At 38.1% G+C, this 27665-nt stretch overlaps 1 protein-coding gene across 1 annotated transcript in view; it reads left to right on the top strand.

The window, feature by feature from the left end:
* Positions 1–27665, top strand: part of SHQ1 (SHQ1, H/ACA ribonucleoprotein assembly factor) — a 106527-nt gene that overhangs the window by 43378 nt on the left and 35484 nt on the right. Inside the window, exon 10 of the mRNA XM_050781354.1 lies at positions 16639–16759. Within this exon, the coding sequence (XP_050637311.1) occupies positions 16639–16759 (121 nt within the window). The remainder of the gene's footprint in view (positions 1–16638; positions 16760–27665) is intronic.

The following is a 27665-nucleotide window of genomic DNA, read 5'->3' as shown; positions in this document are numbered from 1 at the left end:
AAGAGTTACTCATTTTAGAAGTGACAAGTCGTAGTTTAATACTTGATCATACATTATTTATGTAATTTAGTGAGTGCATTGTCTACATCTTATTAATGTATAGAAGGTATTCCTTACTTTACTTCCATTAGAAGGGTAGGATGGGATGGGGTGGAAGAGAAACACCAACTTAATTTTTGCTTCCAGTTCTCCCTTTGAACTCATTCTGTGGGTTCTTTTTTTTTTTCCTTCTTCTTGGATGGAATATATATCCTATATATATCATATCGTATATTTGTCTCCTATAATATATATCCTATAACTTTTTCTTTCACTTTAGATTTTTAAAAAGTTCTTTTACCACTTCTAGTCACAAGAGGAGTCTAATTTCGGCACTTAAAATGTCCACTTTGAACTTCATTACAAAAGGAAATCTTCCCTTCCCCAGCTGGGACCTGCCTGAGGGTGGGTGACCAGCAGCAGGGAGGAGGACCCCTTTCACTTTGACAGGACATACTGCTTTCCTCCACTCGGCCACCACATGCTGCTCTGTCCTGCTTCTTAATGGAAGCCAGACACCAATCTTTGTACTCTACAGTTGATGTCTACAGTTAAAATTTCCAGGGTAAGCAAGTTGTACTCTCTTAGGGCCTATTGAAACCCCGTTTCTCTTGGTTTGAGGTAACAGAAAAGCACCTCCTTCCCGCACCCATGGAGTATAGTAAGAAACTGCACAGCACTCTACCACCTTTATCCATGGAGATTTTTTCTGGACCTCTTTACTCTTAAGCTCCTGAAGGTGAATATTTGGCAAATGAATTACAAATCATTTTTAGTTTCTGTCTCTACAAGTTCAGCATAAAGAGGTTAGTATCTCTTTAAAATATAGGGATACTTGATACCAGTTACTTTCTTTGTGAGCCTCGTTAGAAAAGAGTCAGAAAGAGTTCTGTCCTGATGTGTTGATAATACGTACAGGTGGATGGCACAGGGATGCCATTATTGCCACTGAAGAGGCTCATTTGTTTGGACACCCCATAATTTAAATAGAAGTAGCTCTGGTTTGGCTAGTTTGTTAATAATAACCATAGCTGCGTGTGTTAGCTACTTTCTGTGTGCCAGCGCTAAGTTCAGTTCTTTAGATGCCATATCTCATTTTGCTCACGTTGCAATCCTGTGAAGCAAGCATTACTATCCCCATTTTGCAAATAGAAGACAGGCTCAAAGAAGTGAAGTCAATGGCCCAGGGTCTTACAGCTAGTAGGTGGGAGACCCTAGATTTGACTCCAGATCTGTGTAACTTAGAGTCTGTGTGCTTATATATATTGAACTAGTTATAAATGAAATTATATGAAGCCTGGAATTTGCTTCAAAATAGTCCAGAGTGGGTTGTGGGAAAGTGGGTGGGGTGTAGCTGAAACAAGGTTGGCTACAAGTTGATGGCTGTCTGGGTGATGAGTATGTGGGATTCATGATACTGTGTTCCCTATTTTTGTACATGTTGTGATTTTCCCTTAGACAAAGTCTTTTTTTTCTTAAGTCTGGACTCTTCACCACCATACTACTCTTCACCACCATACTAATAAAAACATATACAGTTGTTCTTTCTATTTGCTGTTTTGTTTTTAAGGTTAATAGAAACCTACTTTTTAATAACATGTGAAGTCTAATGAATAGTAGCTACCGAACAGGTAGTAACCCAAGAAACAGCCTTCAGGAGTCTAGTTGTTGTCACCAATTAAAACCTTGTATTACTTCAGATAATTAATAACCCTTACGTATCAGTTATTAATTGGGCTTAATAAACACATTTTCAGAGATTACTGCTTTACTAACCTCTTCTGTAGATAAAATAACACAATCAGTGAGAAAGAAAAGAAGAGCTATGGCACCAAGCCCAGGGCTTATGACTGATCAGTTTTTTAAAAGAAAAATGGATGTTTAAAACGTTGAGGTTTGGCAAGTGTATTGGATGAGCTCCGAGTTTGGAGGAGACCTTAGAGGTGAATTTCTTTTTAATGTTTACATTTTATTTATTCCAGAGTCAGTATAGCAAATGACTTTTTAAAAAATTGAATTGTAGAGGAGATATTGCAAACTCGAAAACTAAAAGATGAAATCACTGCGATTTTCCAGTGTTGACAGTTATCTATATTTAATTTCTGTAAGTTCCAAGTTCTGGACATTTTAAAGAATTGTTAGGCCTTTTAATTTTTACTCTTTAAATACGTCGTATGAAACTATTTTGAGATTTATTCAACAAGTATTTGTTGAGAACTTGCCGTGTGAGGCTGCTGAGCTGGATTCTGAAGATATAATAGTTCTAATGGGGGCACAGGGCACAGAATTACACAACTACCAGGGTTTTTGAAAAATTGCATTTGTATTAAGTAGCTCAAAAGAGAAATATGGAAAGTGAAAATATAAGCCAGGGAAACTGACCTACATTTAAGTCATTGAAGACATATAACTTCCTATTGTGGGAGCCTCTGCTTTATTTGACCTTTAATTCTCAGCTTCTACTAGTTTCCTAGCGCCCTCAAGTACTTGTTAATTGCTTGATGAGTTCATCTATTCATTGATTTGTTCGATACATATTTTGAATGTATACCTACTCAGGAGCCAGTCCATGCAAAGCACCCTGTAAATATAAAGAGCAATAGAAAAATAAATAAATGTGTGGGCTTTTTTGGGGGAGCCTGTTCACTAGCCAGGGAGCTAAGATGTCCCTCAATAACATAAAATATATAGTCAACTGTGGTAAGTGCCTTACAAGAAAGGTGGATTAAGTAGTTGAAAAAAGAGAGAGATGACACATTTCGCTAGGGGTCAGGGAAATTTTCATAGAGGCTGTGAGATTTGAATTGGGACTTGAAGGATGGAGGGAATGTTGTAAACATTGTGAGTAAACCGTGTGAGGAGGTTCATGGGATAGTATAGTTTCTGCTATGAAAATGTGTTTGTTGGAATGAGATGATGGAAAATCGATATGCTATCTGATGCTGAGATTTGCTCTATAGCCTCTAAAACTAGTTGATAGTTTCTTTCCTATCTGAGTTAACTGGTCACTGGAATTTACATCTCTACTTTTCAAATATTATTGTTTAATTCCCTGCTCCTTACCCGGGAGATGGTAATTCCTTGTGTTTTCTTCCTCCTATTCTAAATTGTTCTTGAACTTTTTTTTTCTGACTTAATTCCCCATACCAATTAATGTTTCTAAGAATAGAACAATCACGGTGCTCTCAGAAACTTCAGCATGGAATTAAAGTCAGCTACTGAAGTAGCATTTGTACCTGTTTTTGTTGACCATTTTACATACCAACTAATCCAAGAAAGGAGAGAACTTCAGAGGACAGCAGGAGTTAACTCCTGGAAATCATGAACTGCTGCTGAATGTTTGAAAGGGAGAACTCTGGATTCTCCTTCTGTGAGGCAAAGTGAATTCCTTTTACTCTTGTTTCTTCCTTGGAGTACAAGTCTATGTTCCCAGCCTCCTAAATTAGTACATTCTTCCCATTCATATGTATTATTTAACCTCAGAGCATTTGCAGGTTTATACTTATAACCCTTTGTAGAAGGGTATTGTGTATAAATGTAAACATTAAAAGAAAGAATATCAAATTCTAGTCATCTCCATAGAATCCCTTTCCCCCTAATACTTCTAAATAATGTTTATCACTAAAAATGTTTAGATTGCTTTCATGGTAATTTTTGGGTTACATTTGTATAAAACATTCTTGGTTCTCTTAAAATACACAGTAGAGGGAAGCATTTCCCATATGGCTTACAAATAATAAATTGCCTTTAATTGCAACAAATGATGAATAGCTTGTGGTTATTTGGCTTCAAAAATATCACTTAAAATATTTTAAAATGTTAGTATTCTTTGAAAATTGGAGTTATATAGAAATGCTTACTGATGGGTGATGGCTTCAAGTCGGCTGACCTCTTAAATATTACATACAATTTAAATCTACACTATATTTTCTGTATTACTTATTTTTGTTAATTTCAGCAGTTTCTGAGCTGAGCAGTGTAGAAATCCCTAGAACTTAGTTACATGGTTTGAATGTATGGCTTAAAAAAAACTTCTATAATTAGTGCCTCTTTAAATAAATTTAAAGTCAGTTTTGAGATTATTTTTATGGATCTGATTTTTTATGGAAGTAACTTTCTGTAAGAAAATAGCAGCAGAAAATTGTATGTATTTAAGACAACTTTGGGGGAACAAAGAGAAAACCTTCTATTTGACCCTAATGAATCAAGGTCCTATTGTATACTAATACTAAGGCCTTGATGAACTGAATTGAATAATTGTTTATGTTTTACCTGGAATACATGTAAGAATTACAATTATGTACCACATAACGACTTTCAGTAGGTGATGGACCACATGTACAATAGTGGTCCCATAACATTGTAATACTGTGATTACTGTATCTTTATTTTCTTACTAATTTTTTTTGTTTGTTTTTCTTTGAATCAGAAAAGAGCTGGAATATACTGTATCTTTTGTATGCTTGGATATGTTTAGATACAAAAATACTTAGCACCGTGTTACAATTGCTTACAGCATTCAGGACAGTCATATGCTATACTGGTTTGCAGCCTAGGAGCAATAGGCTATACTATAGCCTAGGTGTGTAGTGGAGACTACCATCTAGGTTTGTGTAAGTACATTCTGTGATGTTCACATGGCAGAATCACCTAATGACACATTTCTCAGAACATATCCAAATCATTAAGCAACATCTGATTATATATATATTTAGGTAATTTAGAGTTTCATTTCATTTCTTTTATTTTTTAGAGACAAGGTCTCACTCTGTCACCCAGGCTGGAGTACAGTATGGCATAATCATGGCTCACTGCAACTTCAAACTCCCGGGCTCAAGCTGTCCTCCTGCCTCAGCCTCCCAAAGTGCTGGTTTACAGGTGTGAGCCACCATATCCCAACTTAAAGTTTAAAGTAAGAAGTTAGCGTTGGAAAATAACAAGTGGCAGACATTTATTTATTCAACAGACATGAATCAAATCTATTCTCCATGCAAGGGAGTATAACAGAATTGGTGAAGAGTTACAAGATATTTATGACTTGGTCTTAGCTCTTAAGGAGTTTATTGTGTAATAGGAATGATAGGTCAAAAGATAGGGTACAAAATGTAAGTATTTATGATAAGAACACATGGACACGGGCAGCAACACCCATTGGGGCCTTTCGGAGGGTGGGAGGGGGTGGGCGGGAGGAGGGAGAGGATCAGGAAGAATAGCTAGTGGATACTCAGCTTAATACCTGGGTAATGGGATGATGTGTGCAGTAAACCACCATGGCACATATACCTCAGAACTTAAATGTTCAAAACAAGAACAAAATGTAAGTCTTTATAAGATACAAAGGAGAGACTCCCTTTAAAAAAGACCTTAACGGACAGGTATGGTGGCTCATGCCTGTAAACTCAGCACTTTGGGAGGTAGAAGGGGGAAGATCTCTTGAGGCCAGGAGTTTGAGACCAGCCTGGGCAACATAATGAGACCTTGTTTCTAGAAAAAAAAATTTTTTTTTAAATTAGCAGGGCATAGTTGTGTGTGCCTGTAGTCCTAACTACTTGGGATCACGAGGCAGGAGGATTGCTTGAGCCCAGCAGTTCGAGGTTACAGGGAGCTATGATCACACCACTGCACTGTAGCCTGGGTGACAGAGTAAGACCTTGTCTCTAACAAAAAAAAAAAAAAAAGAAATTACCTTAATGGCCATCCACAGGCTAAATCCATCTTCTATTGCCCTTGAGCTAATAATGCTTTTTACATTTTTAAATCGTTGAAAAAAATAAAAATAATATTTTGTGACTTGGGAAAATTATTTTAAATTCTCATTTTAGTGTCCATAAATAAAGTTTTATTGGAACACAGGCTCATTCACTTACATACTGTCTATGGCTGCTTTTCTGATAAGATGACAGAATTGAGTAAGTGCATCAGATATTGACCTGCAAAGCCAAAATATTTACTTTCTATCTCTTTACAGAGAAAATTTACCACCTCTGCCTTGGGTATGTACATGGAGGTTGGAGGGAGCCCTTTTGTAGGGAGCCGAGGTCTTTGGCTGCTTGCCATTCCAAATAGTGGCCAGCATTGAAGTAGATCATTTCAGCTGTTTTCTCTCGCCTTCCCACAGGATGAAATGTAGCTGATCTAGTTGGCTCACATTAGAGTAGACTTCTGTACATTAGGAGAGGCAAACTGAGATGGCTACTTCGCCAAGCAGGTAAATGAATAAGGATGCTAGGGTTTAAGGAAATAGAGACTAATGAGGCCTGTGTGAACTCGAGAGATACATGGCTCAACTGTAGCCTACTGTTGCTGTGTGAATATGTAGTATTGCCAGTTTTAAAAAGAAGTAGAAAGTAAAATTAAAGTAGAAAGCTTTAAAATCTTTTAAAGCTTAAGTATGAACAAAGAAGTAAAATAATTTTAAATCACAATGTAAGAGCCATAGCATGTCTGAGAGCCCACGTCAGCCTGGGAGGCCCCCGGTTTTCAGTCTCTGCTCTAAAGCAAGCTAAGTGCCAGCCTGTCTTTCTCATACCCTCTTGGACCTGCCTGTTTCTAGCTGCAGTGAAGGCTTGCACCAGGTCTTTGCTCCTTCAGTCGTGGCTTGAGACTGAGTCTCAGCCTGATACAGGTTCTAAGATTGGGGCAGGCAAAGGAGGTAAGAGATGTCCCGCATTGTCTAATGTAGTTAACACCAAAAAACCTTTTTAAAAAGTGGATGCCCTGCCTCTCTTTTGACTACTTTGTATTGTTAATCTTGTCAGCCAGAGCCTGGTCAGGGTGGAGGAAATGAGTGATAGGATTTCAGTTACCATACTTCACTCTGACCCTGATAGAGTGCTTGTTAGTAGTGGGAGGAGAAGGGATAAATAGGGAAGGAGCAAACAGCATTAATGAGTGATGTATAATGATAGTTACTAAAGAATGTGTAGGATTTAGAAAAGAAGATGTGGAGGAAGGGTATTCCCTGAGAAAGTAGAAGGCAAAAAAATCAGAAAAAGGAAAATGAAAGAGTTCCATGTCCAAGAAACGGCAAATTCCTGTCTGTCTGGAGGCCAGAGGTGTGAAGGGGAATGGTAGGGTAAAGATGGAAACAGTGTGCAGGGACTGGGCTAAAAGGAGCCTGCAATGGCTTGCTGATGAGTTTGGGTCTTATTCAGGGAGGAACCACTGAAGAGTTTGGCATTGGAGCCGGTGAGAGGCTTATGAAATCAGATTCATCTGGCAGCAACACTTAGTATAGAGTCATTGAGAAGGGTGAAGTTAGTGGGCATGGAGAAGAGAGGAGACTTATTCTTGCCTAGACCCAAGGTAGTCTGGGGACAGGCAGTATGGTCTGAACTACAGCGCTAGCCACGGCACTGAGGAGGAAGGAATATGTGGGCAGGTGCTTCACAGGTAGCGGGGGCAGGGACCAGTAACGGGAGTGCCAGGGCTGATCATATGACCTGTTGTCGTCCTTCCTTTTTTATATATAAAGTACTTACATGTTTGTTGTCTCATTTAATTTCCATGGCAATTCTTAAGAATTTTTCTTCTAATTTATCCCTGTGGAAACAGATTCAGATTAAGTACCAAACAGCTAAGAAGTGATACCAGAAGCAAGCAAACTCTGGGCTGCACAGCTGGTCCCCAGTGGAACTGTTGGGATTGTTACCATTTTTACTTTGTGAGAAATTAGCTAAGAACTGCATAAGATTATTTATGTGTAGCTTTTTAATGATCTTTCCTTGGCTTTTTAGAATTGGGGAACACAGTTCTAAGATCTTAATTTCATAGTCAAAATTTTCATGCATCCTTTTCATATAAATTAAACTTACATGTAGAGATACATATCTAATCAGCTTTATTAAATTATATTTATTATCCATTGATTAAAATATAAAGAAGCATAGCTCAGTCTACCAGTGTGCACACCATTTAGCAGAAAGCAAACATATTCACTGAAACACAGTGAGGATTTCAAAACGGTTTAGTTTTTCTCCTTGTTTACCTTGACATACTTATCAGTACTTGAGATCACCAAAATAAATTCATCAGTGGTAGGATTAGGTTTAGGTTTGGTTTTTCTTTTTATGAGCTCTTTGAGATATCCAGTTGTCTTTTTCCTGTATACTCCTATTTCTTCTTTCCGACTTCATGAAGTTTTAGTTTTTTTTCATTTTGAAATAAAACAAATTTCAAAGAATTAGAACTCTATTAAGTGGTATTTATTGGAAAAAATGGAGTGTAATTGTTTTAATTAAAAGTACAAAGGGCATTGAAATACATACTGTAATTCTTAAGATGGAAAAATTGAATACAAATTTTACCCACAAAATTTTGAAGTTTTCTATGCCTGTGGGTTTTTTAAAAGTTCAAGTTTAGGTTGCAGCTGTTTCAAAGAGTTTTTTTTTCCCATGCATCTTCAGCTTTTTAATCTACTTCTCTCCTTACTGCGTAGATGGACTATATATTTTTAATGTTCTACCTTGAACTTGGATGCCTCATTCTTAGTTGTCTGAAGAAATTGAAATTAGTCATGTTACCATTATGTAGTTTTGATGGCATCTAGTCATGTATTTCTAAACTGAAACAGTCACTGTTTTGACAAGTTACTTAAGAAAGAGGACAGAGTTAATGTCAAGGCTGTCCTTCCAAACTGGCGAATCTTGCAGGGATTGTTAGAGCAGAAAAGGCAAAAAGTAGCCTTGGGTTAAATTCATTATTTGAACTTTTAATGGTACAGTGATGTAATAAAGTTTGTACAGCTACATTCTTTTCTCGTCAGGGAAATATGTAATTAGGGAAGGAGTAAACAAATTGTATATGCCATGTTTGTCACGATGCAAATAACTTAAAGCAAATCTGTAGACCACAGAGATCTTATAACTAGTATATGCTAACTGAGCAATTTGACTGGGTGTGTTTAAAGTTAGATTCTTTGTACTCCAGACTGTAGATTAACAACCAGCGTTTATTGAACAGGATCATACAATTTGCTGGACATTGATTGTTCTAGGCCAAGGAAGAAAGATGAAAAGTCATGTCCTTTCCTGTCAAGGACTTCATCACACATGGTGATAAATACTGACAATGGATTTATTGCATAGTGGCTGAGGGTCAGACAACTTATTTTCCAGCTCTGATTCTTGCTTCCTAGCTGTGATCTTGGCCAACTCCTTCATATCTTTGAGCCTCAGTTTTCTCATTTGTGAAACAGGGAAGAAAGTACCTAACTTGTAGGGTTAAATCATGTAATTATATAAAGTATCTGGTGCAGAGCAAGTGGGTAGCTCCTAATTACTTACCTTAAGTCTGTTTTGTGCTGCTGTAACAGAATACCACAGACTGGGTAATTTATAAAGAACAGAAATTATTGGCTCATGGTTCTAGAGGCTGGGAAATCCAAGATCACGGGACTGGTGAGGGCCATCTTGCTGCATCAGAATGTGGCAGAGGGTATCACATGGTGAGAAAGAGGGCAAGAGATTGAACTGGGAGCCTCAAGTTCTTTTATAATTGGCATTAACATTCATGAGGGTAGAGCCCTCATGACCTAAATACCTCTCATTGGGCCCCATCTTCCAACACTGTTGCACTGTGGATTAACTTTCCAACAGATGCTTTTTGCAGGGTGCATTCAAACGATAGCACTACTGTAATAGGGGCGTATGTCGGGTATATGAGGGAACCCTAAACCAGCTGGGGGAAGAGTTGGAACCCTGTTCCCAGAAAAAGTAATGTCTGATTTGAGACTTGGATAGACGGTAAATTTGGGGTTGAATTGAGGGTTGTACATTCCAGGCAAAGGGGACATCTACAAAGTACATGTTTGCTTCCTGTTAATTTTGTTTGCGAGTATACAGATAATATATGTAATTTTAATAACAAAGAATACTTTTTAAATTGACAGGACCATAAGTTTGTGTTCAAAATAGTAATTCATTGCTTCAAGTATGTGTTTCTTAATACAGCTCAGAAATCTAGGCTTAAATGGCATCTGAGAAATTTGAGGATAAAAAAATTGCATAGACCTAGAAGCCTTCTTAATGCTAAAGTTAATGTGTGTGTTTGTGTTAATTTTTAGGAATTTGACTTTATTCTATTTCCTGATAGGGCCTGGTGTTAAAGCAAATTACCCCACTTTGGTTCTCTTAATTTAGATTAATTTGACACAGGTTTTCTGCCTTCTCCCTTTTTATGGTCAAATGACATATGAAAATTAGTGTTGAAATCATAAGATATCTGTTTTGATAATATGGTCTCATCAGAATCCCAGAATTCTACCCATTTTCTAGCCAGGTATCTATTATACTAAGCTATGTATTTTAAATGATAGTAATGTTGGCTGTTATTTTGAGATGATTTTACAAATAAAGACCAAGCAGTGCTTTCCCTCAGATGTTTGGAATAACCACTCTTCTTTTCTTTACTGATTATTTTTTAAATTATTATTATTTTTTTGTAGAGATGGGGTCCCACTATGTTGCCCAGGCTGGTCTCAGACTCCCAGGTTCAAGTGATCCTCCTGTCTTGGCACCTCCTAAAGTGTTGGGATTATAGGTGTGAGCCACTAGGCCTGGTCCATTTTCTTATTTTGGCCTCTTGATAAGGACAGATATGACATTCAATCTTAGCCAAAAGGCCAAGAAGCAATTAGCTTCTTGTCTTGGGTAACTCAGAACTTTAAAGGGCAGAGTAGATACCCGGAAAACCACAGTCACATAGCTGTAATGTACCAGCAATTGAAAAGAAATTTAGCTCTTACTGTATAGATTTAGCAACTTACATTGTTTTTCCTATGCTGGCTTTTAGCCAGCAAAAACATCCACTTCCCTGATCATCTCCTAGAGATGGAAACCATTTCTTATGTGCCTCCAGCCATGAGCTGGTCTGTCAGTGAAAGATTATTCCCAACCCTGCTCTCCTAATAGGAGGATTTCAGGAAGCCAGGGGATTCTATTTAGAACAACTCAATCTTGTCTTTGTATTAAGATATATTAACCTGAGATGCCACTTCTGTCCAGACAGGAAATCACATTGTTCTTAGTTTACCTTTCCTTTAAAGGAAAGCCAGGGAATATGTTAAATCTTATTTACTACCTACCTACTTATTACTGTCATCTATATTTTCTTTATCTTGTCGTTACGTTTCTCTGTGTTGTCATTAGTCTTTCCCTGAAGTAAAACATTCATGGCACTTGTCATTTATAATACCAGGATACTAGTGTTAAACTGCTTTCATGAGTGAACAAGAATTCTTGGTCTTAGAGTCATTCTTCCACGGATAGGGTTGACTTGTTCAACCAAGTCCATCCTAAAGAATCCCTAACTCTTGGGATTTAACATCCTGGAGAGCGCTGTTAGTGCCATTCTGCAGTGAAAATAGTTACCGTGGTTACTGTGCAAGGCACTGTTTTTTTTTCTGCTTTGAACCTGGCAGTGAACTGTCTAAAAATGGTCACTTTCCTGCAGTGCCTTTGAGCAGAAATGATTCTCTTGGACTTAGGCCTTAGCATTTTTTTATGCCCATATCATGTGTGATGAGCCCACGACTGGATAGAGCCCCACAGGCACCGTGTACTTTGAGTCCCCATAGGCTTCTGGCCACCGGCCATGTGACAACCTGGAAGAGGGCCAGATTTTTCCTTTGCTCATAGCTGCTAGGTAAGTGGCTGAGGGTCTGATAGAAAGAGCAGTCAGTACAAAAGAGACTGAATAAAAAAAAAAAAAGCCCAGCCACATGCTTGGTGAGTCTCCTGACTGTGATGCTATAGTCATCTATGGTGACATAGTCAGAACAGAAGAGATCAAGTGTGACCTCAGAGTAACAATGCATATTGTTGGGGAGAGAATGGTTTTCATGTACTTTTTATTCTAGATTGTCAACTGCCAGTAGCCTGGTTATCTTTACCATATTTGTCACATCACATACTGTGAAAGTAGTTTAAGGCTTACAGGTAAAACACAGCTTGTGAAGAGAGCATATAACTTTCCCTTTCAAAACTGCCGTGCAATATGATTTTTAAATATTAATCTAAATATTGCTTCTCAGTTGTTTAAAATATAATTTAAAATGTGGATTCAAATTTGTAACCTTCATTTGTCAATTTTTCAGGGGTTGGCTGTGTAGTTGAACATGTCTTAATTTTTGTTAAACAAATAATGAATGTTTCTTGTGGACAGTTTTGAAAATAGAGGAAAGTATAGAAAAGAATAAACAGCTGTACTCCCACATATTGAACAATGTCAGGTGCATGACAGGCTCTCACATATTTGCTCAGTGAACGTAGAGACGGATACTGTTAATATCATTTGGGTATATACGTCTAGGATTTTTTATTTTTATTTTATTTATTTTTTGTGATGGAGTCTCACTCTCAAGTCGCCCAGGCTTGATTGAGTGCAGTGGCGTGATCTTGGCTCACTGCAGTCTCCGCTTCCTGGGTTCAAGCGATTCTCTCGCCTCAGCCTCCCAAGTAGCTGGGGCTACAGGTACCTGCTATCATGGCTGGCTAATTTTTGTATTTTTAGTAGAGACAGGGTTTCACCATGTTGGCCAGGCTGGTCTTGAACTCCTGACTTCAGGTGGTCTGCCAGCCTTGGCCTCCCAGAGTGTTGGCATTACAAGCATGAGCCACTCTGCCCTGCCTAGCATTTTTTAAATGAGTATTTGTCTTTTTTTTTTTTTTTTTTTTTTTTTAAAATAGGAATCAGAACATGCAAATACAATGTAATTTCTTCTCTTTAAATTAAAAAAAATTTTGACATTTCTTATTTTTTGTTATTTGACATTTCTTTTGTTTGTTTTTGAGACAGAGTCTCGCTCTGTTGCTCAGGCTGGAGTGCAGTGGTGCGATCTCTGCTCACTGCAGCCTCCACCTCCTGGGTTCAAGTGAGTCTCCTGACTCAGCCACCCGAGTAACTAGGATTACAGACGTATGCCACCACGCCCGACTCCGTTTTGTACTTTTGTGGAGATGGGGTTTTGCCATGTTGACCAGGCTAGTCTCGAACTCCTGACCTCAGGTGATCTGCCCGCCTTGGCTTCCCAAAGTGCTGGGATTGAAGGCATGAGCCACCATGCCCTGCCTGTTATTTGACATTTCTTTTCATTATTATTATTATTATTTTTGTGATAGCTGGAAGATTTAAATTTGCCTGTGGCCTTTAGCAGGAGGGCAACCTCACTTTAGGCATGTCTGCTAAATGAAGCTGTATATAATTTTATTAGGTAATGGCTGCTGTGGATCCTCCTTAAATATGTGACCTTAACTCTGTACCTTTCTACATTACGATATCCGGAGTAGGGTCCTTTATTCCTACTGCCTACACCTAAGTTTAGAGACATTCTCACTCAGTCTGTCCAAGTGCATTCTTCTCTTCCTCCTTGTTTCTGTCTGATTTCTACCAAACTCATCTGCTTCTCCCTTTTTTCCCTACATGAACTCTTTGCTCCAGCCAAATGGTTTTCTCCAAATCCTGCATTTTCTTTTTCTTTCTCTTTCTTTTTTCTTTTTCTTTTTCTCTTTTTCTTTTTCCTTTTCTTTTCTTTTTTCTTTTCTTTTTCTTCGGCGCCTCACTCTGTCACCTAAACTGGAGCGCAGTGGCGTGATCTTGGCTCACTGCAACCTCTGCCTCCCTGGGTCCCGCTATTCTCCTGCCTCAGCCTCCCGAGTAGCTGAGACTATCGGCACGCACTACCATGCCCGGCTCATTTTTATATTTTTAGTGGAGATGGGGTTTCACCATGCTGGCCAGGCTGGTCTCAAACTCCTGACCTTGTGATCCGCCTTCCTCGGCCTCCCAAAGTGCTGGGATTACAGGCATGAGCCACCACGCCTAGCCTGAATCCTGCATTTTCTGTTAACCTGTTTATGTTAGTAAAGTGTGGGATCTTGAGAGATAGTATTGTGGAAGTGTCACATAGCAGAGAAGCTTATTCAAGTTACAAGAGAATAGTTTGTTTTTCCAGTAAAGACTTATGATTGACATTTAAAACTTTTAGTGCTTATAAAACTAACTCCTTCCCTCTGCACCCTCCTTCCCCTAAAAAGAGAGAGAGAAGGAAAGCAAGAAAGAAATTAGTTGGCATATGCTTACTGTGACATTTGTCTTCTCTGTGGCAATTAAAACTTCAAAACATTCTTACAGGTCAGTTGTTCCTTGATTCTTTGGGTAATATGGCTAATGTGGCAAACTTGGTTTCATCATGCCTGCAGATTTTGATTATGTTTCCTCCTCCTTTCATCACACCCTGCTCTCAACATTACCTAGTTTGTAATTAAAATAGGCTTGTTGTTGGGTGATCCACACTAATCATTTGACATAGTTAAGCTGGGCCACTTTGATAAGCCGTAGCACTGACCTTGACTTAACCAAATCAACTTGACATCTTGTAGCTTTAGGCCTTCTAAATATTAGTTTCTCTTCACAATCAGTCTAGCAGTGGAGCTTCCATTGACATTCTTCATTCATTCATTATTGTATCTGCATATGAGGAAGCCACCAAGTTAATATTTTTTAAAAAGGCATGGACTCTGTTTTCAAGGACTTACTACCTACTTAGGGGTTAAAGTCACTAATAAGTCCTTGAGTAATAAAAACGTGATATAGACTGGATGGGGCAAGAACATACAGGTAGCATGGCACAGTGGGTAGCCTCTGGAGCCATTAAGATTGGAATTTAGATCCTGGTCCCTCAACTCAGTGGCCCTGTATCTTACCCATCCTGGAGCCTCCAGTTTTCCTCCTGGGAATTGAACAGGAGAGGTTTGGGGAGGATTTTCCCCATTTTGAGTTTCCTTTCCACTTCTTTGCAGCATTTAGTAAAGGACCGTGAAGACTAGGAAAGTCAGCCCAGAGCTTCCCGAAGGAGTGAAGACTGGAGCTAGACCTTGATAGCGGGCTAGGTCACATGAGAAGGGAAAAAGGCGTGGAAACAAGTCTGTAGAAAGAGCATTGAGAACATATGCAGGGAAGAGATTCCATGAAAACAGTGCATTAAAAAATGTGTGTTAGAAGGGGTAGAGTCTGGAATCTGAAAGATGGGCAAGAAGATTCTTAAAATCGAGACGTGAGATGAGAATATGAGTGAACATAGGAGCTCAGGCAGTGGCAGACAAAGGGCAGATACAAGGAGCATTTCCAAGGAAAAATCATGAGGATTTGATGGGTGAGACTGTAGAATGAAAGAAATTTTAAGGATTTAAGCTGGTTGATTACTGTGTCTGTCATGTATTCATTCATTCTTAGAATACTTAAATGGAAAACCTGCTGCTGCAGTGTTCTGTTCTAGGTATTGGGGATTAACCACTAAGTAAAACAGAAGCCCCTGCTCTTTTGAAACTTACTTTCTAGTGTTAATTATGTTAAAAAATTTAGTGTCAGCAGTTTTAGGATCTTGAGATGTCATCATCTAGCTCATGATTCTTTTATGATCTAAAAGTTAAATGGGAAATGTCGATGAAAGCGCATCGAGTGTCTTCATGAACTCAGTATACAGTATTTCTGTGTTTCAGAACTGTGAAGATAAGAATGAAACTGTTAAACTGAAAATACTGAATTTCACAGGTCAAAGAAAGTGGTAATACTCTAGATATGGTATTAATAGTTCACCTTATAATTAATAAATTTCAGGGAATATCATGAAGTGTGGAACACCTAGGGAATTGTTGAATTGTAAAAGGCTCCTTTTGTGGACTTTGGTTAGGTTAAAATTAGGTTCATTTAAAAACCAGGAGGAAGTAGTTAGGTTGAACAAGACTTTAATCCTTGATGGCTTTTGTTCATATGAGTTTTGTCAGCTTATTTCTGAAGTAGTGCTATGATGTTTGAGTGTTCAAACTGAGTTTTCTTCAATTCTTTAAGATAAAATAATTTATTAGTAGATAATTCCTTGACAGAAAATGTTGACATAAGAAATAAAGAAGTTTGAAATTTAGAATACAGTTTTCCATGTTATTTTGAAAGCTTGAATTGGAAGAACATTATCTAATTAAAATTATGATGCATTTAAATATTCATTTGGTTTAGAAAACTTCCTGCCTTTCATTTAATAGACCTAGTTGTATTTCATAGCATTTTAATGATAACCACAACTAGTCAGCTGTAACAATAGAATATAAAGATTATACGTAATTTTTTTTTTTGGGGGTGGTATGGAGTCTAGCTCTGTCACCCAAGCTGGAGTGCAGTGGCATGATCTCGTGCAAGCTCTGCCTCCTGGGTTCACGCCATTCTCCTGCCTCAGCCTCCCGAGTAGCTGGGACTACAGGCGCCCGCCACCACGCCCAGCTAATTTTTTGTATTTTTAGTAGAGACGGGGTTTCACCGTGTTAGCCAGGATGGTCTCGATCTCCTGACCTCGTGATCTGCCCGCCTCGGCCTCCCAAAATGCTGGGATTACAGGTGTGAGCCCCGCGTCCGGCCAAAGATTATGTGTAATTCTTAAGGAAGTCAATAAAGGGATTTAGACCTAATAGGACTCATAAATTTTTTTGCGTTTAAAAATATTCTTAAGAAATGATCAGGATTCTAAACTGCTTTAAATATATTACCTCTCAGGATCTGAATTTCTTTTTCTTAAGGATAATTTTATGTTTTTTTTTCAATTTTCTTCAGGTAAAAGTGCAGTTTTAAAGTGTCTCTTGGATATTCACAAAATTTTTCAGGAAAACGACCCAGCATACATACTGAATGATCTCTACATCTCAGACTACTGTGTGTGGATTCAGAAAGTCAAGTAAGTTTTCATAGAGTTACTTATGAATTTTTAGATGCTCACATTGCTGACATATTTACCCAGGAGGAAGAAAACGAAATCACCTGAGGACTAAGGTTTATTTTTTATTTATTTATTTTTTTGAGATAGAGGTTTGCCCTTGTCACCCAGGCTGGAGTGCATTGGTGCGATCTCGGCTCACTGCAACCTCTGTCTCCCAAGTTAAAGTGATTCTTGTGCCTCTGCCTCCTTAGTAGCTGGGATTACAGGCCATGCCACCACTCTCGGCTAATTTTTTAATTTTTATTAGAGATGGGGTTTCACCACGTTGGCCAGGCTGGTCTCGAACTCATGACCTCAGGTGATCTGCCCGCCTCGACCTCCCAAGTGCTGGGATTACAGGTGAGAGCCGCCGTGCCTGGTCAGGAATAAGTTTTAATGAGAAGGGAACCCATAGACCTACCAAACACTAAAAAGTAACTGGATTAACATGGGAAGCTTGATGAATGTTCTTAGGGAAGAAGGTACAGATGGTGAAAAGTTAATTTTATTAGAAAAAATTGGTATTGATATATCTTGGAAAACAGGTATTAAAACAGTTGTGATATTTATTGCCTTGCTGTTGACTGTCCAGTATGAAATCTCAAGACTGAGTATCTGAACTTGTATCTATAGTTCACTTACAGTAGAGTGTGTGTGTAGATGTATGTGCCTTCATGTTTGTGTGTGCAAACATTTTAGTATGCAAACCACATCAAATGAATCCAGATGAGAGCTCTGCATTCATTGGCTAGCCACTGGCTTACCACCTGCAGAGCCTAATGGCATGATTCTTGATAACGCATGTATGGAAGGGTCCGAACACTCACAGATGGGCTCCAGCACTCGGTGTATAAACATTTTTAAAAGTGTTTACCATTGCGTCAAAGAAACATAATAGATTAACTATTAAATTTTGAAATGCAGTGAATATTTATTTATTTATTTATTTATTTGAGACGGAGTCTCACTCTCACCCAGGCAGGAGTGCAGTGGCGCGATCTCGGCTCACTGCAAGCTCCGCCTCCCAGGTTCAAGCGATTCTCCTGCCTCAGCCTCCTGAGTAGCTGGGATTACAGGCGTGTGCCACCATGCCTGGATGCCTGGCTAATTTTTTGTATTTTTTAGTAGAGACAGGGTTTCACTGTGTTAGCCAGGATGATCTCAATCTCCTGACCTCATAATCCACCCAACTCGGCCTCCCAAAGTGCTGGGATTACAGGTGTGAGCCACCGCGCCCGGCCAGTGAATTTTCATTTTGTGAAGTTCTGTAGATCTGATTCTTAGTAAACAGGGCGAAATTCCATTTCAGTAGCAAGAGGCTGTTAATTAAGAACCTATAAATGGGCCAGGCATGTTGGCTCATGCCTGTGATCCCAGCACTTTGGGAGGCCGAGGTGGGAGGATTGCTTGAGTTCAGGAGTTCAAGACCAGTCTGGGCAACATAGTGAGATCCTGTCTGTATTAAAAAAACAAAACAAAAACCTATGAAGGGAACTCTTAATTGGAATGACTCCTAGGTGCTATAGAAAATGATAGCTACAATGTCAATTGTGACTTAGAAGAAAAATGATCTGGATATTTTTGCTACTGCCATGATTGATAAATAAATGCTTTAGTGTGGATTTTAATATCTGTTTTGAATGAGCCATTATATGGGATTTATTTTTTATTTCTCTTCATGGGAAAGCAATTATATTGCAGAATGAAATATGAAAAAACTTGAAGCTATACCTGTTGTACAGAAAATGCTTAGGGATTGCTCAAGATAATGCCTAATAACATACAGCAGGTGGTGTCAGCATTCGTGTTGGAAATCTAGATTTCGCCAGATGGAAAATTGAATCTTTAACCCCTGAGGTCATAATGGCATGTCACCACTTCATTTGATCCTCCTGCTAATTGAGCTTATCAAATACCCTGCTGCCGTTTCCTGTTGTTACTTTCATTTTCATAATAAAATTAAATGGGGATAGTCTATCTGTGTGGGTTTTGGTTTTTCTTCTTCTTTCTTTTTTTTTTTAAGGAGTGATGATTTTGTAAACATGTAATGAATATTGAGGTTTGTGCAAGGATCCCATTTCTATGAGTGCCTGTTTCTCTCTTTGTGATATTCTTTATTAACTAGAGAGAAGATTGTTTTTCATTAAAGTAGAAAGATATAGGCTCTCAAGTAGAGTAGGGATTATCGACTGACTTTGAAAAAACTTTTTCTCTTGGTTTTACGTTGTGGGACATGAAGCGAAATTCTTAGGTTGTTTGTAATCGTTGTGCTAATAATAATTTTTTAAAAAGGGATAATGTATTGGGGAGTGAGGTAGGAGAGAGAAACCAGCAGGATCTCTTCAAATTACTTTGCAAAAGTGGTTTTTACAACTTTACCAATTTGAACATAACTTTCTTTTCCCTAAACAGGTGTGTTGCTTTCAGTTTGTATGTTAAATTTAACTGTAGCCCAGCTGTTTTTTTCTCTTTTGAAATAAAACATTTGTTTATCTAATTTTTATAAAAATTTCTAGTTTCATTCTTAATTTTACAAGCACAACATGATTGAGCTTTCTAGTGTTTCCTTTACTGTGAACTTCTTAGGTCTAAATAATTCTATTGCAGTGTAGATCCATGATTTTCATAAGTAATTTTTTCCTCACTTTTACCTTCTGGTTTATTTCTTCTCCATATAGTTTATCAGTGAAATCTAGCACCTTATTTTTATGTTTGGAAAGAGCTGTGTATTTTTCTTAGTTTAGTTTGATGTTCTTGATTATAATGATAAAAACTATGTAAGGTTTTGTTTGAAATACCAGGTAAGTGATAAATTCTGACTAGCACAAATACAGCATTCCATTTTTACAGTCAGATACATGCTTTGGCAAAAACCTATGGAAACATAGGTAGCAAAGTCATTCTTACTTTGAATTAATGAAGTTATAGCAACATCTATTATTACTTCTGCTTTTGTACTACGTTTCCCTGTGGTTTCTGTGTCTTGTAGTGCGTATTTGCAAAGCTGAAAAACTGAAGCTCCTGGCGTCTCATTCTGAGTTAGAGACTTTACGAATTGTTTTTCTGAAAAGAATGCTCCCTCCCACCCTTCACTATAAGCTTCACTGGAAGTTTCAAGTGTGGTGCTCACTACAGGAAATGTTCTCTGGTTGGCAGCCTTAGAAAGTGATTTGTTTGAGATTATATGTCTTATAAGAGATAGGTCAGGTCTTCTGGTTCCAGATTTCATATTTTTCAAGATACGCCACGTATGCAACCAGTTGTCTCCACCCATAGCATGTGGGAGAAAAAAGATGAAAGCCCTTTCTTCAGAGAGATTTTCCTAAAGGAAAGGTAATGAATGAAACGTCTGTCTTTCTCGTGGATGTTTCCGTAGCACTTGGTTGAGAGATCACTGGACACCTCTCATGCCTGCCTTATATTGTAGGAATCTAGATGCGTAACTCTTTCCCCTCTAAAATACTAAGGTCTTTGTGAATGAGCACCTATCTGGGCCCATCACAGTTTGTGAGCACAATCAGTTTTACTCAAATGGAATGATACCTGTTAGACCGGATTAAAGGAACATTTTTCATTTTTTTTAAAATGTAGGACTTTAAAAATATAAATCAATTCTAACTTATTTTTATTGATATTTCAGCTACATATACAAGTTCCCCGATTCTTTGCTGGTTGGCTGCCATCAGTAGCAGTGATAGTTCTGACCCTCTGAAAGTTTAACAGTTCCATGGGTATCCAACCCTTTGGCTTCCATGGGCCACACTGGAAGAATTGTCTTGGGCCACACATAAAATGCACTTAATACTAACGATAGCATGGACCAAAAAAAGGTCCATGCATAATTTTTGTGATATCCACCACTGCAGATAAGCAAAAAAGTCATTTCATTCAAAGAGTTGGCACCTTTTTATATAAGTTGGGTTAGAAAATAATGAACTGTAATACATTCCAGCTCTACTTCTCATTGACCGTATGACCTTAGCAAGTCACTTTGTCACTTAATCTAATTCAACCAGTGTTAGTATCTTGATATTTCCTCTATTTGTTTCCTAATGCATTTTTAAACCAGTGGAAACAATATTGTACATACCATTCTGTAGCCTGTTTTATACTCATGATAATACCCTATAAACCATTTCCCTTTATAACATCCATTACAGAGTTTTTTTTTTAAGTAACTAATTTATTCATCATTATAAAAAGAGTACATATATGCTCACTGAGAAAATTTCACATTAAAACTATGGTTTTAATACATAGCACATTTTGAAATGACAGGGGATCAAGAAGGGTATTCTTTTGTTTTTGCTACATGGAAAAATGTTGTTGTTTTTAAATGAAACTAAAATCTAAAATCCTGACTCTTATCAGTACAAATGTGAACTTGTAATTAAGATGTTAAATCACACTTTTTCTCTGTAGTGTAGTTTTTTTAAGTAGGTAGTTATGGGGAAAAAGAAAAAAGTGTTTTTGAAATGCTAAACTCTCTTTGCATTAAACTGATTAATGGTTAATTAACTCTAATACTCAGTGCAATTCACTTTTTGCCTGAAATCTTACGGTCTTTTGGACACTAATGTGGGAAGTTTGTAGAGGGAAACAGCTATATCACAAAATAGTTATCTGTCATTGGATAAATCGTGAACCTCAGTTTCCTCAGTTGTAAGCGAACCTAAGTCATTTCAGCACTGAAGTTCTAAAATTGTGGAAAACTTAAGACCTTACGATTACTTTAGATTGCTTGAGTTGCTTTCTATGTGCGTGTGCTTTTGAAGGGGATAGGATTATGCTAAGAACAGGATAGATAACATACATCTCTTCCTTTTGGCTGTCTGTTGTTCCTGGTTGATCTGCCAAAATTAGGGAGTCAGAGACTCATATGCAGAGGTACAACATCAGAATTGCATCTAAAAGTGGAGTCATGTATTTTTTTCAAACAGTAGTTATTGAGTTCTATTATGCGCCAGGTGGTGAGATAGGTGCTGGGAATATTATGGTGAACAAGAGAGACACGTCGTTGTAAAGCTGGTCTTCTAGTGGGAAATGTAGATGTAATATATTATACCCAGTAGCAGCTACAGTGGGCAAATATGGGTGCTGTGGAAGCATCTAAGAGGACACAGGGCTGTAGGAAAAAGCTTCCAGAGGAAGAGTTTAAGCTGAGAGCTGAAAGGTTGTAAGAATTGGTAAGATGCAGGTGGGGAAGTGGGGATGAAGAATATTTCAGACAGTAGACAAAAGAATATGGCCCATTTGAAGGGCTTGAAAACCCAGGCTGCATAGGTCATAGTATAGAAGGGAGAGGAAAGAAGTGAGGCTAGAGGTTCATGTAGAGGCTTGGCCTTCTAAAGATGCTTGGCCTTTGTCCTGGGAGAATATAGAGCATCTGAAGAGTTTTAAGTGATGAAGTGCCTATATGAGTGTGGGGATGAGACTGACATTCTGGGAAGATCCATCAGGTGACATTGTGGGGAATGAATTGTGGTGGGACAGAGCTCAGAGCTCAAGACTTAAAGGCCGGTTAAGAAGCAGAGTATTCCAGGAAAAATAGCTTGAGCCAGGTGAGTGAGAATGGGGAAGGAGATTAGTTGGCAGATTTGAGAGGCAGATGAGACAGACTTAGTAATTGATTGGATGCTGCTGGGAGAGAGAGAAGGGGAGGAGCCAAGATGAGATGTGGGTTTTGACTTGGGCATCTAACTGGGTGCATTTGCCAAGATTAAATACTAATGAAGAGTGTGCAGTTTGGGAGAGAAGATGAGAAGTTCAGTTTTGGAAATGTTGGTTTGAGGCCGCTAAGGAATATCAGTAAAGAGGGAGCCAGGAACATTTGGAGCACAGCTGGGACAGATGTATAAAGAAGAGTTTAGACAAGAAGGGAAATGAATTAAGTCACAAAACATAAAAAATGTTCTCTGGTTACATGGTACTGTGTTACCTATAAGTATAATAATAATCGGAGTGGATGCATTTCAAACTGGGAAAATAACGTCATGCAGAGGAGTAGACAAGGAGAACAGGTATGCAACATTGTGAATAAATTTTCTCGTTCTATCTACAGTGTGTAGGTAGGACAAGAGTGGATGTGAGGCTTTTTGCATTTGGATCATAGTTTATCCTTGCTGTCGAATAAGGATAAGAGGGTCTTATCCTTTATTGTTAAATAAGAGGGTCTACTGTTAACATTCTGAGGGTCACGATGTTTTAGTAATAGGGCCAGATAAGAAATCCTATCTCTTCAGTCTGTGTGCCGGAGCCTGCCAGTATTCTTAACTAATTCTTTTTGTTTTTTAAGAGATGGAATATCGCTGTGTGACCTCTAGCTCCAGGGCTCAAGTGAGCCTCTTGCCTCTGCCTCTGGATTAGCTGGGAATACAGGAGCATGGCTCTTGACTACTTCTTGTCAATTGGTCACATAAGAGAAACTCACTCAGACTTTTACAGTAAAATTGAGGAACTTTATTGGGTGACTGTAGGTTATCCCCTGGAACTGTACTTTCAGGAGTACATCTGGATACCAGGAGGTCAGGTGATGAGAAAGTGAGGCATTCGGCTTGCTCTTACATGTGGTCTCGCGTGGTGCTGCTTTCTGCAAGGCACTGCCACTCTTCTCTCTCACTGCACATGGAGGATGGCCACTCCACAACTCTGAGTTTACGTGTCTTTACTTTCAGTGGGGATAGATTCCCTTGTTTGTAATTCCAGGGGAGGAAGAATGTGATTGGCTCAGCAAGGGTAAGTTTTGCTGGTCCAGTTGCCTTGGGCACACTGGGATCAGAAGTAGTGAGTGGCATTTCTAAGAAAGTGAAGGTGGAGGACATGCAGTCACCTCATGAAGACATTGCTGTAATTTCGCAATACCATTTTGAGCCATAGCTGGGGGAAAGCCATGACACCTACCACCCTCCAAGTCACTGGTGTTTATAATGAATCTACAGTGTGGAAGGTGATTTTGGGGATCTGTTAAATTCAGGCACACAGAGTGATAATCGGACACTCTTGGTGGTTTTACGTTTGTATGGGAAGTTTCTTCTCTGACAAATGGTGAAATGCTAAGTGTTACATTAGCTGCTAATGATTAGCATGTAGAAATTTCAAGAAACAATTGTGTGTAATTTCAAGCAAGTTAAACCTCCTTGGATTAAAATCATTCTTGGTAAGGTGCTTATTCTGGCATGTCAAGTTGCTCTTTAGTTTTACTGTTTATTTTTAATTAAATCCACAAATTCATCCTGGATGGAAGTGGGTTTTTATCTCCATAAGAAAAGATTAGTACAAGGCAGTATCCATTCACTTGGATCCATTCAGCGTGGTTTCATATAGAAAGGATTTACTTAATGGTTCTGCACCTTATCACCAGTAGTTCAGCAGTGCCCACTGGGGACTGTCGCTCTTCATTAGACTTCTCTTACAAGAAATGTGCCAGTAAATCACAGGATTACAAATGTTCCTACAGATTTAAGACTAAAATAACCTTTTATAAAGATATGAATGCTTCCTGTAATTAAGTGTATTGAAAAAACTAACAAAAGCATCATATATTTGAATGTTAAAGGTTTGTGGGATATTTTTGTTCATTTTTTAAAAAATTTGGAATTTGTATCCTGTTTTTTTTGTTGTTGTTGTTTTTCAGGTAAACTTTATTTTAGAATAGTTTTAGATTTACAGAAAAATTGCAGAGGTAGTACAGAGTTCCCATGTACCCCCACCCAGTTTTCCCTGTTAACCTCTTATATTGGAATTATATATTTGTCACAATTAATGAACCAATATTGATATGTTATTATTAACTAAAGTTTATTTAGATTTTCTCAGTTTTTACCTAATGTCCTTTTTCTGTTCCATGAGACCACATTTTGTTTTGCTTTTACTAAAGAACTGGAAATTGAGTAGTGCTCCATTTCTTGGACATTTTGGTTATTCAGGAGCTTAAATGCTATGAAAGGTAGTGAAATATTATTGAGATACTCAGGTACCTGAGGAGCTTAATACATAGAAACATTCTAATCATCATGAATCCAGACTTGGAAAAAATAAATATTTGAGAATTTTTAGAAATAGAAACATAATTCATTTATCATTTTTACTCACACGTATACCATGGACATCATGATTATGATACATTGATAAAAATAGAGAAAGTTTAGGGCTGGCCGTGGTGGCTCATACTGATAATTGCAACACTTACAGGTGTGTTGGCTGAGGTGGGAGGATCAGTTGAGGACAGGAGTTGGAGACCAGCCTGGGCAACATGAAACCCTGTCTCAACAAAACTTAACTGGGCGTGATGGCATGTGCTTGAACCCAGGAGTTCAAGGCTGCAATGAGCCAAGATCATGCCACAGCACTCCCGCCTGAGTGACAGAGGGAGACCCCATGTCAAAAAAAAAATAAATACATAAATAAAAGGTTTATAAAAATAAATTGGGCAAGGCCTTTATATTTTCATCTTAATTTTCTTAAGGTGGAGGAGGTTAGAGGAGAAAATGTGGAGATATGTATGAACCATTTTCAGAGGTGAATAAGCATGGAAAATAGCGTACCTTTATTTAGGGAGTAGTATGTTTATCAGGCCCATTTTATAACTATAACTGAGTGGCTGTGTTAGATGTCTCTGTTCTTTCTTGTTTTAGTTCCTGATACTTGTCTCTAGATTGCTCAAGTCCTTGGTTTTGGCTCAGTGGAGCCATGGCTTTTTACAGAGTAAGCAAATTGCTATTTTCCTTCATCTCTTGGTTCCTGTGTATTTTTGTACCTCAAAACTCTTAGGAGGATTCTCTTTGGAAGGAGACCCACAGGATCAAGTGAGTTAGGTGATTTATTTAGTCAGGTTTTTAAAACCAGTATTCTCTACTTCACGTAGAATTTTCACTATGCTTGAATTGTCTTAACATCTTATTCAGAGAAAAGGCTTACATTGATTAATGTGGCATATGTGTGGTTATCATACTTAGAAAGTGCTCTGTTTAAGTAGAGCTTTGTCAAGAGCATTCTTTCAGTGGAGTCACAAGAAAGCTTTTTAGAAAAACTGACAACTTCAAGTACAATTTCCTTTTTCTTCTGTCTATTATGATTGAAACCCAATCTTTGTTATAACATAATTATCTCAGCTGAAGCCAACAGGGAATTGCTGCCTTAATGTAAGGGGTGTGAAGTCCCCTAAATAAATAGAGGATTAATTACATTCCCAGCATGTTGCGAAGGTGATGAGATTGATTGTGATCATTTGACTTGTCCCATTTCCTGCTCTGACTACTTTCTTGAATAAATAGAAGCTGGGAACATAATAAACAGAGCTACGGAACTCTGTATTGGTGGGCATGGAGTGTTGGAAAAGGACCTTCTTGAGGTATATTTCTGGATTTGAAGTGATTTATATGACATTTTACAGTTTTTTTCATTGATTATTCTTGTACTGTTTCAATTTAAACAGCTTTCAAGGAAAGTGTTTTTGCTTCAGAAAACATAGATATTAGCAGAGTGTTGAGAGAAATTGACAAATTCTATTTTAACGGTTGGATATCAGCAAATTTCTGATCCAATGTTAGATATTTTCATTTAGTGTGGCATTATGGAAAGTTTAAACTAAAGGAAATATTAGCTGTTACATGTTTCTATTGTCCTTTTCACATAAGAGCTTCATACTTCTGTTAAATTTAAAGTGTAAATTAGGACTTTCATGAAGTGGATCATGTTTTCTGTTTTGTGTTTGTCTTACTCTCTTTTCCTGGAGAGTTTTATAATATCCTGAAACTGTGATTTAGAGTATATATTTATTCTCCAAATTTTCTATTGCTGTGGCTTCCTGTGGAGGTCCACTTTTTCCAGGAAGTACGTAAAACAATCTTTTTGGGGTATAGGAAAACTGTAATAGACCTTCTATCTATCCTTATTTTTTGAGAATGAAATAAGCTTCATTAATATTTCATACATGGATTGATGGCAAAAACCATTTTTAGTGGCTACTTACCATACATTTTTTTTTTAGTGATGTGATATTTGATTAGAAGCTTAAAAGGCACACTGCTTCATGGAACAACCATTCTTATTTTCAAAGAGAGTCTTATACCTTTTTTCTCAAAGCCTAAGTTATGTCAGGGCAGGGATTGCCTCTGCTAGGAAATTAGTGTTGGGGTTCGGGGACTCTCGTCAGTCTCTGCCAATTAAAGACTCCTAATGATATGGTCTCTTCTTTCTGCTCTGTAATTTTATATAAATAATAAAATGGTGCACCAAAACTATGAGAAAAACTGCATTTGTAGCGTCCAATTGACTACCTGACTTAAATGCTAAGTTCGTATTTGAGAAAACTCAAACCAGCACTGATGAATTATAATTATTATGTTTATTTCATTTCATGTAGGGTATAAGGGCTTTCTTTTTTCTGAAATGCAAGCCCTTCTTGAAAATCTCACCTGAGGCTGTGCATGGTGTCTTACACCTGTAATCCCAGCACTTTGGGACACCAAGGTGAGCGGATCACCTGGGGTCGGGAGTTCAAGACCAGCCTGGCCAACATGACGAAACCCCATCTCTACTTATGAATACAAAAATGAGCTGAGCATGGTGGCACATGCCTGTAATCCCAGCTACTTGGGAGGCTGAGGCACGAGAATCGCTTGAACCCAGGAGTGGAGGTTGCAGTGAGCCGAGATTGCGTCACTGCACTCTAGCCTGGGTGACAGAGTGAGACTGTCAAAAAAAAAAAAGAAAAGAAAATTGCCTTGAGTGCAGACCACCATACTTTTTACTTTATTTACTTCTATATTCTGCCTCTACTAAAAATACGGGTGTGGTGGCGGGCACCTGTAATTCCAGTTACTCAGAAGGCTGAGGCAGGAGAATCGCTTGATTCTCTGAGTTGTACAGCACATCAAGTGATGGA

The sequence above is a fragment of the Macaca thibetana genome, chromosome 2, assembly GCF_024542745.1.
Source record: "Macaca thibetana thibetana isolate TM-01 chromosome 2, ASM2454274v1, whole genome shotgun sequence".
NCBI classification, from domain to species: Eukaryota; Metazoa; Chordata; class Mammalia; order Primates; family Cercopithecidae; genus Macaca; species Macaca thibetana.
This window is presented reverse-complemented; position numbering and strand designations above follow the sequence as displayed.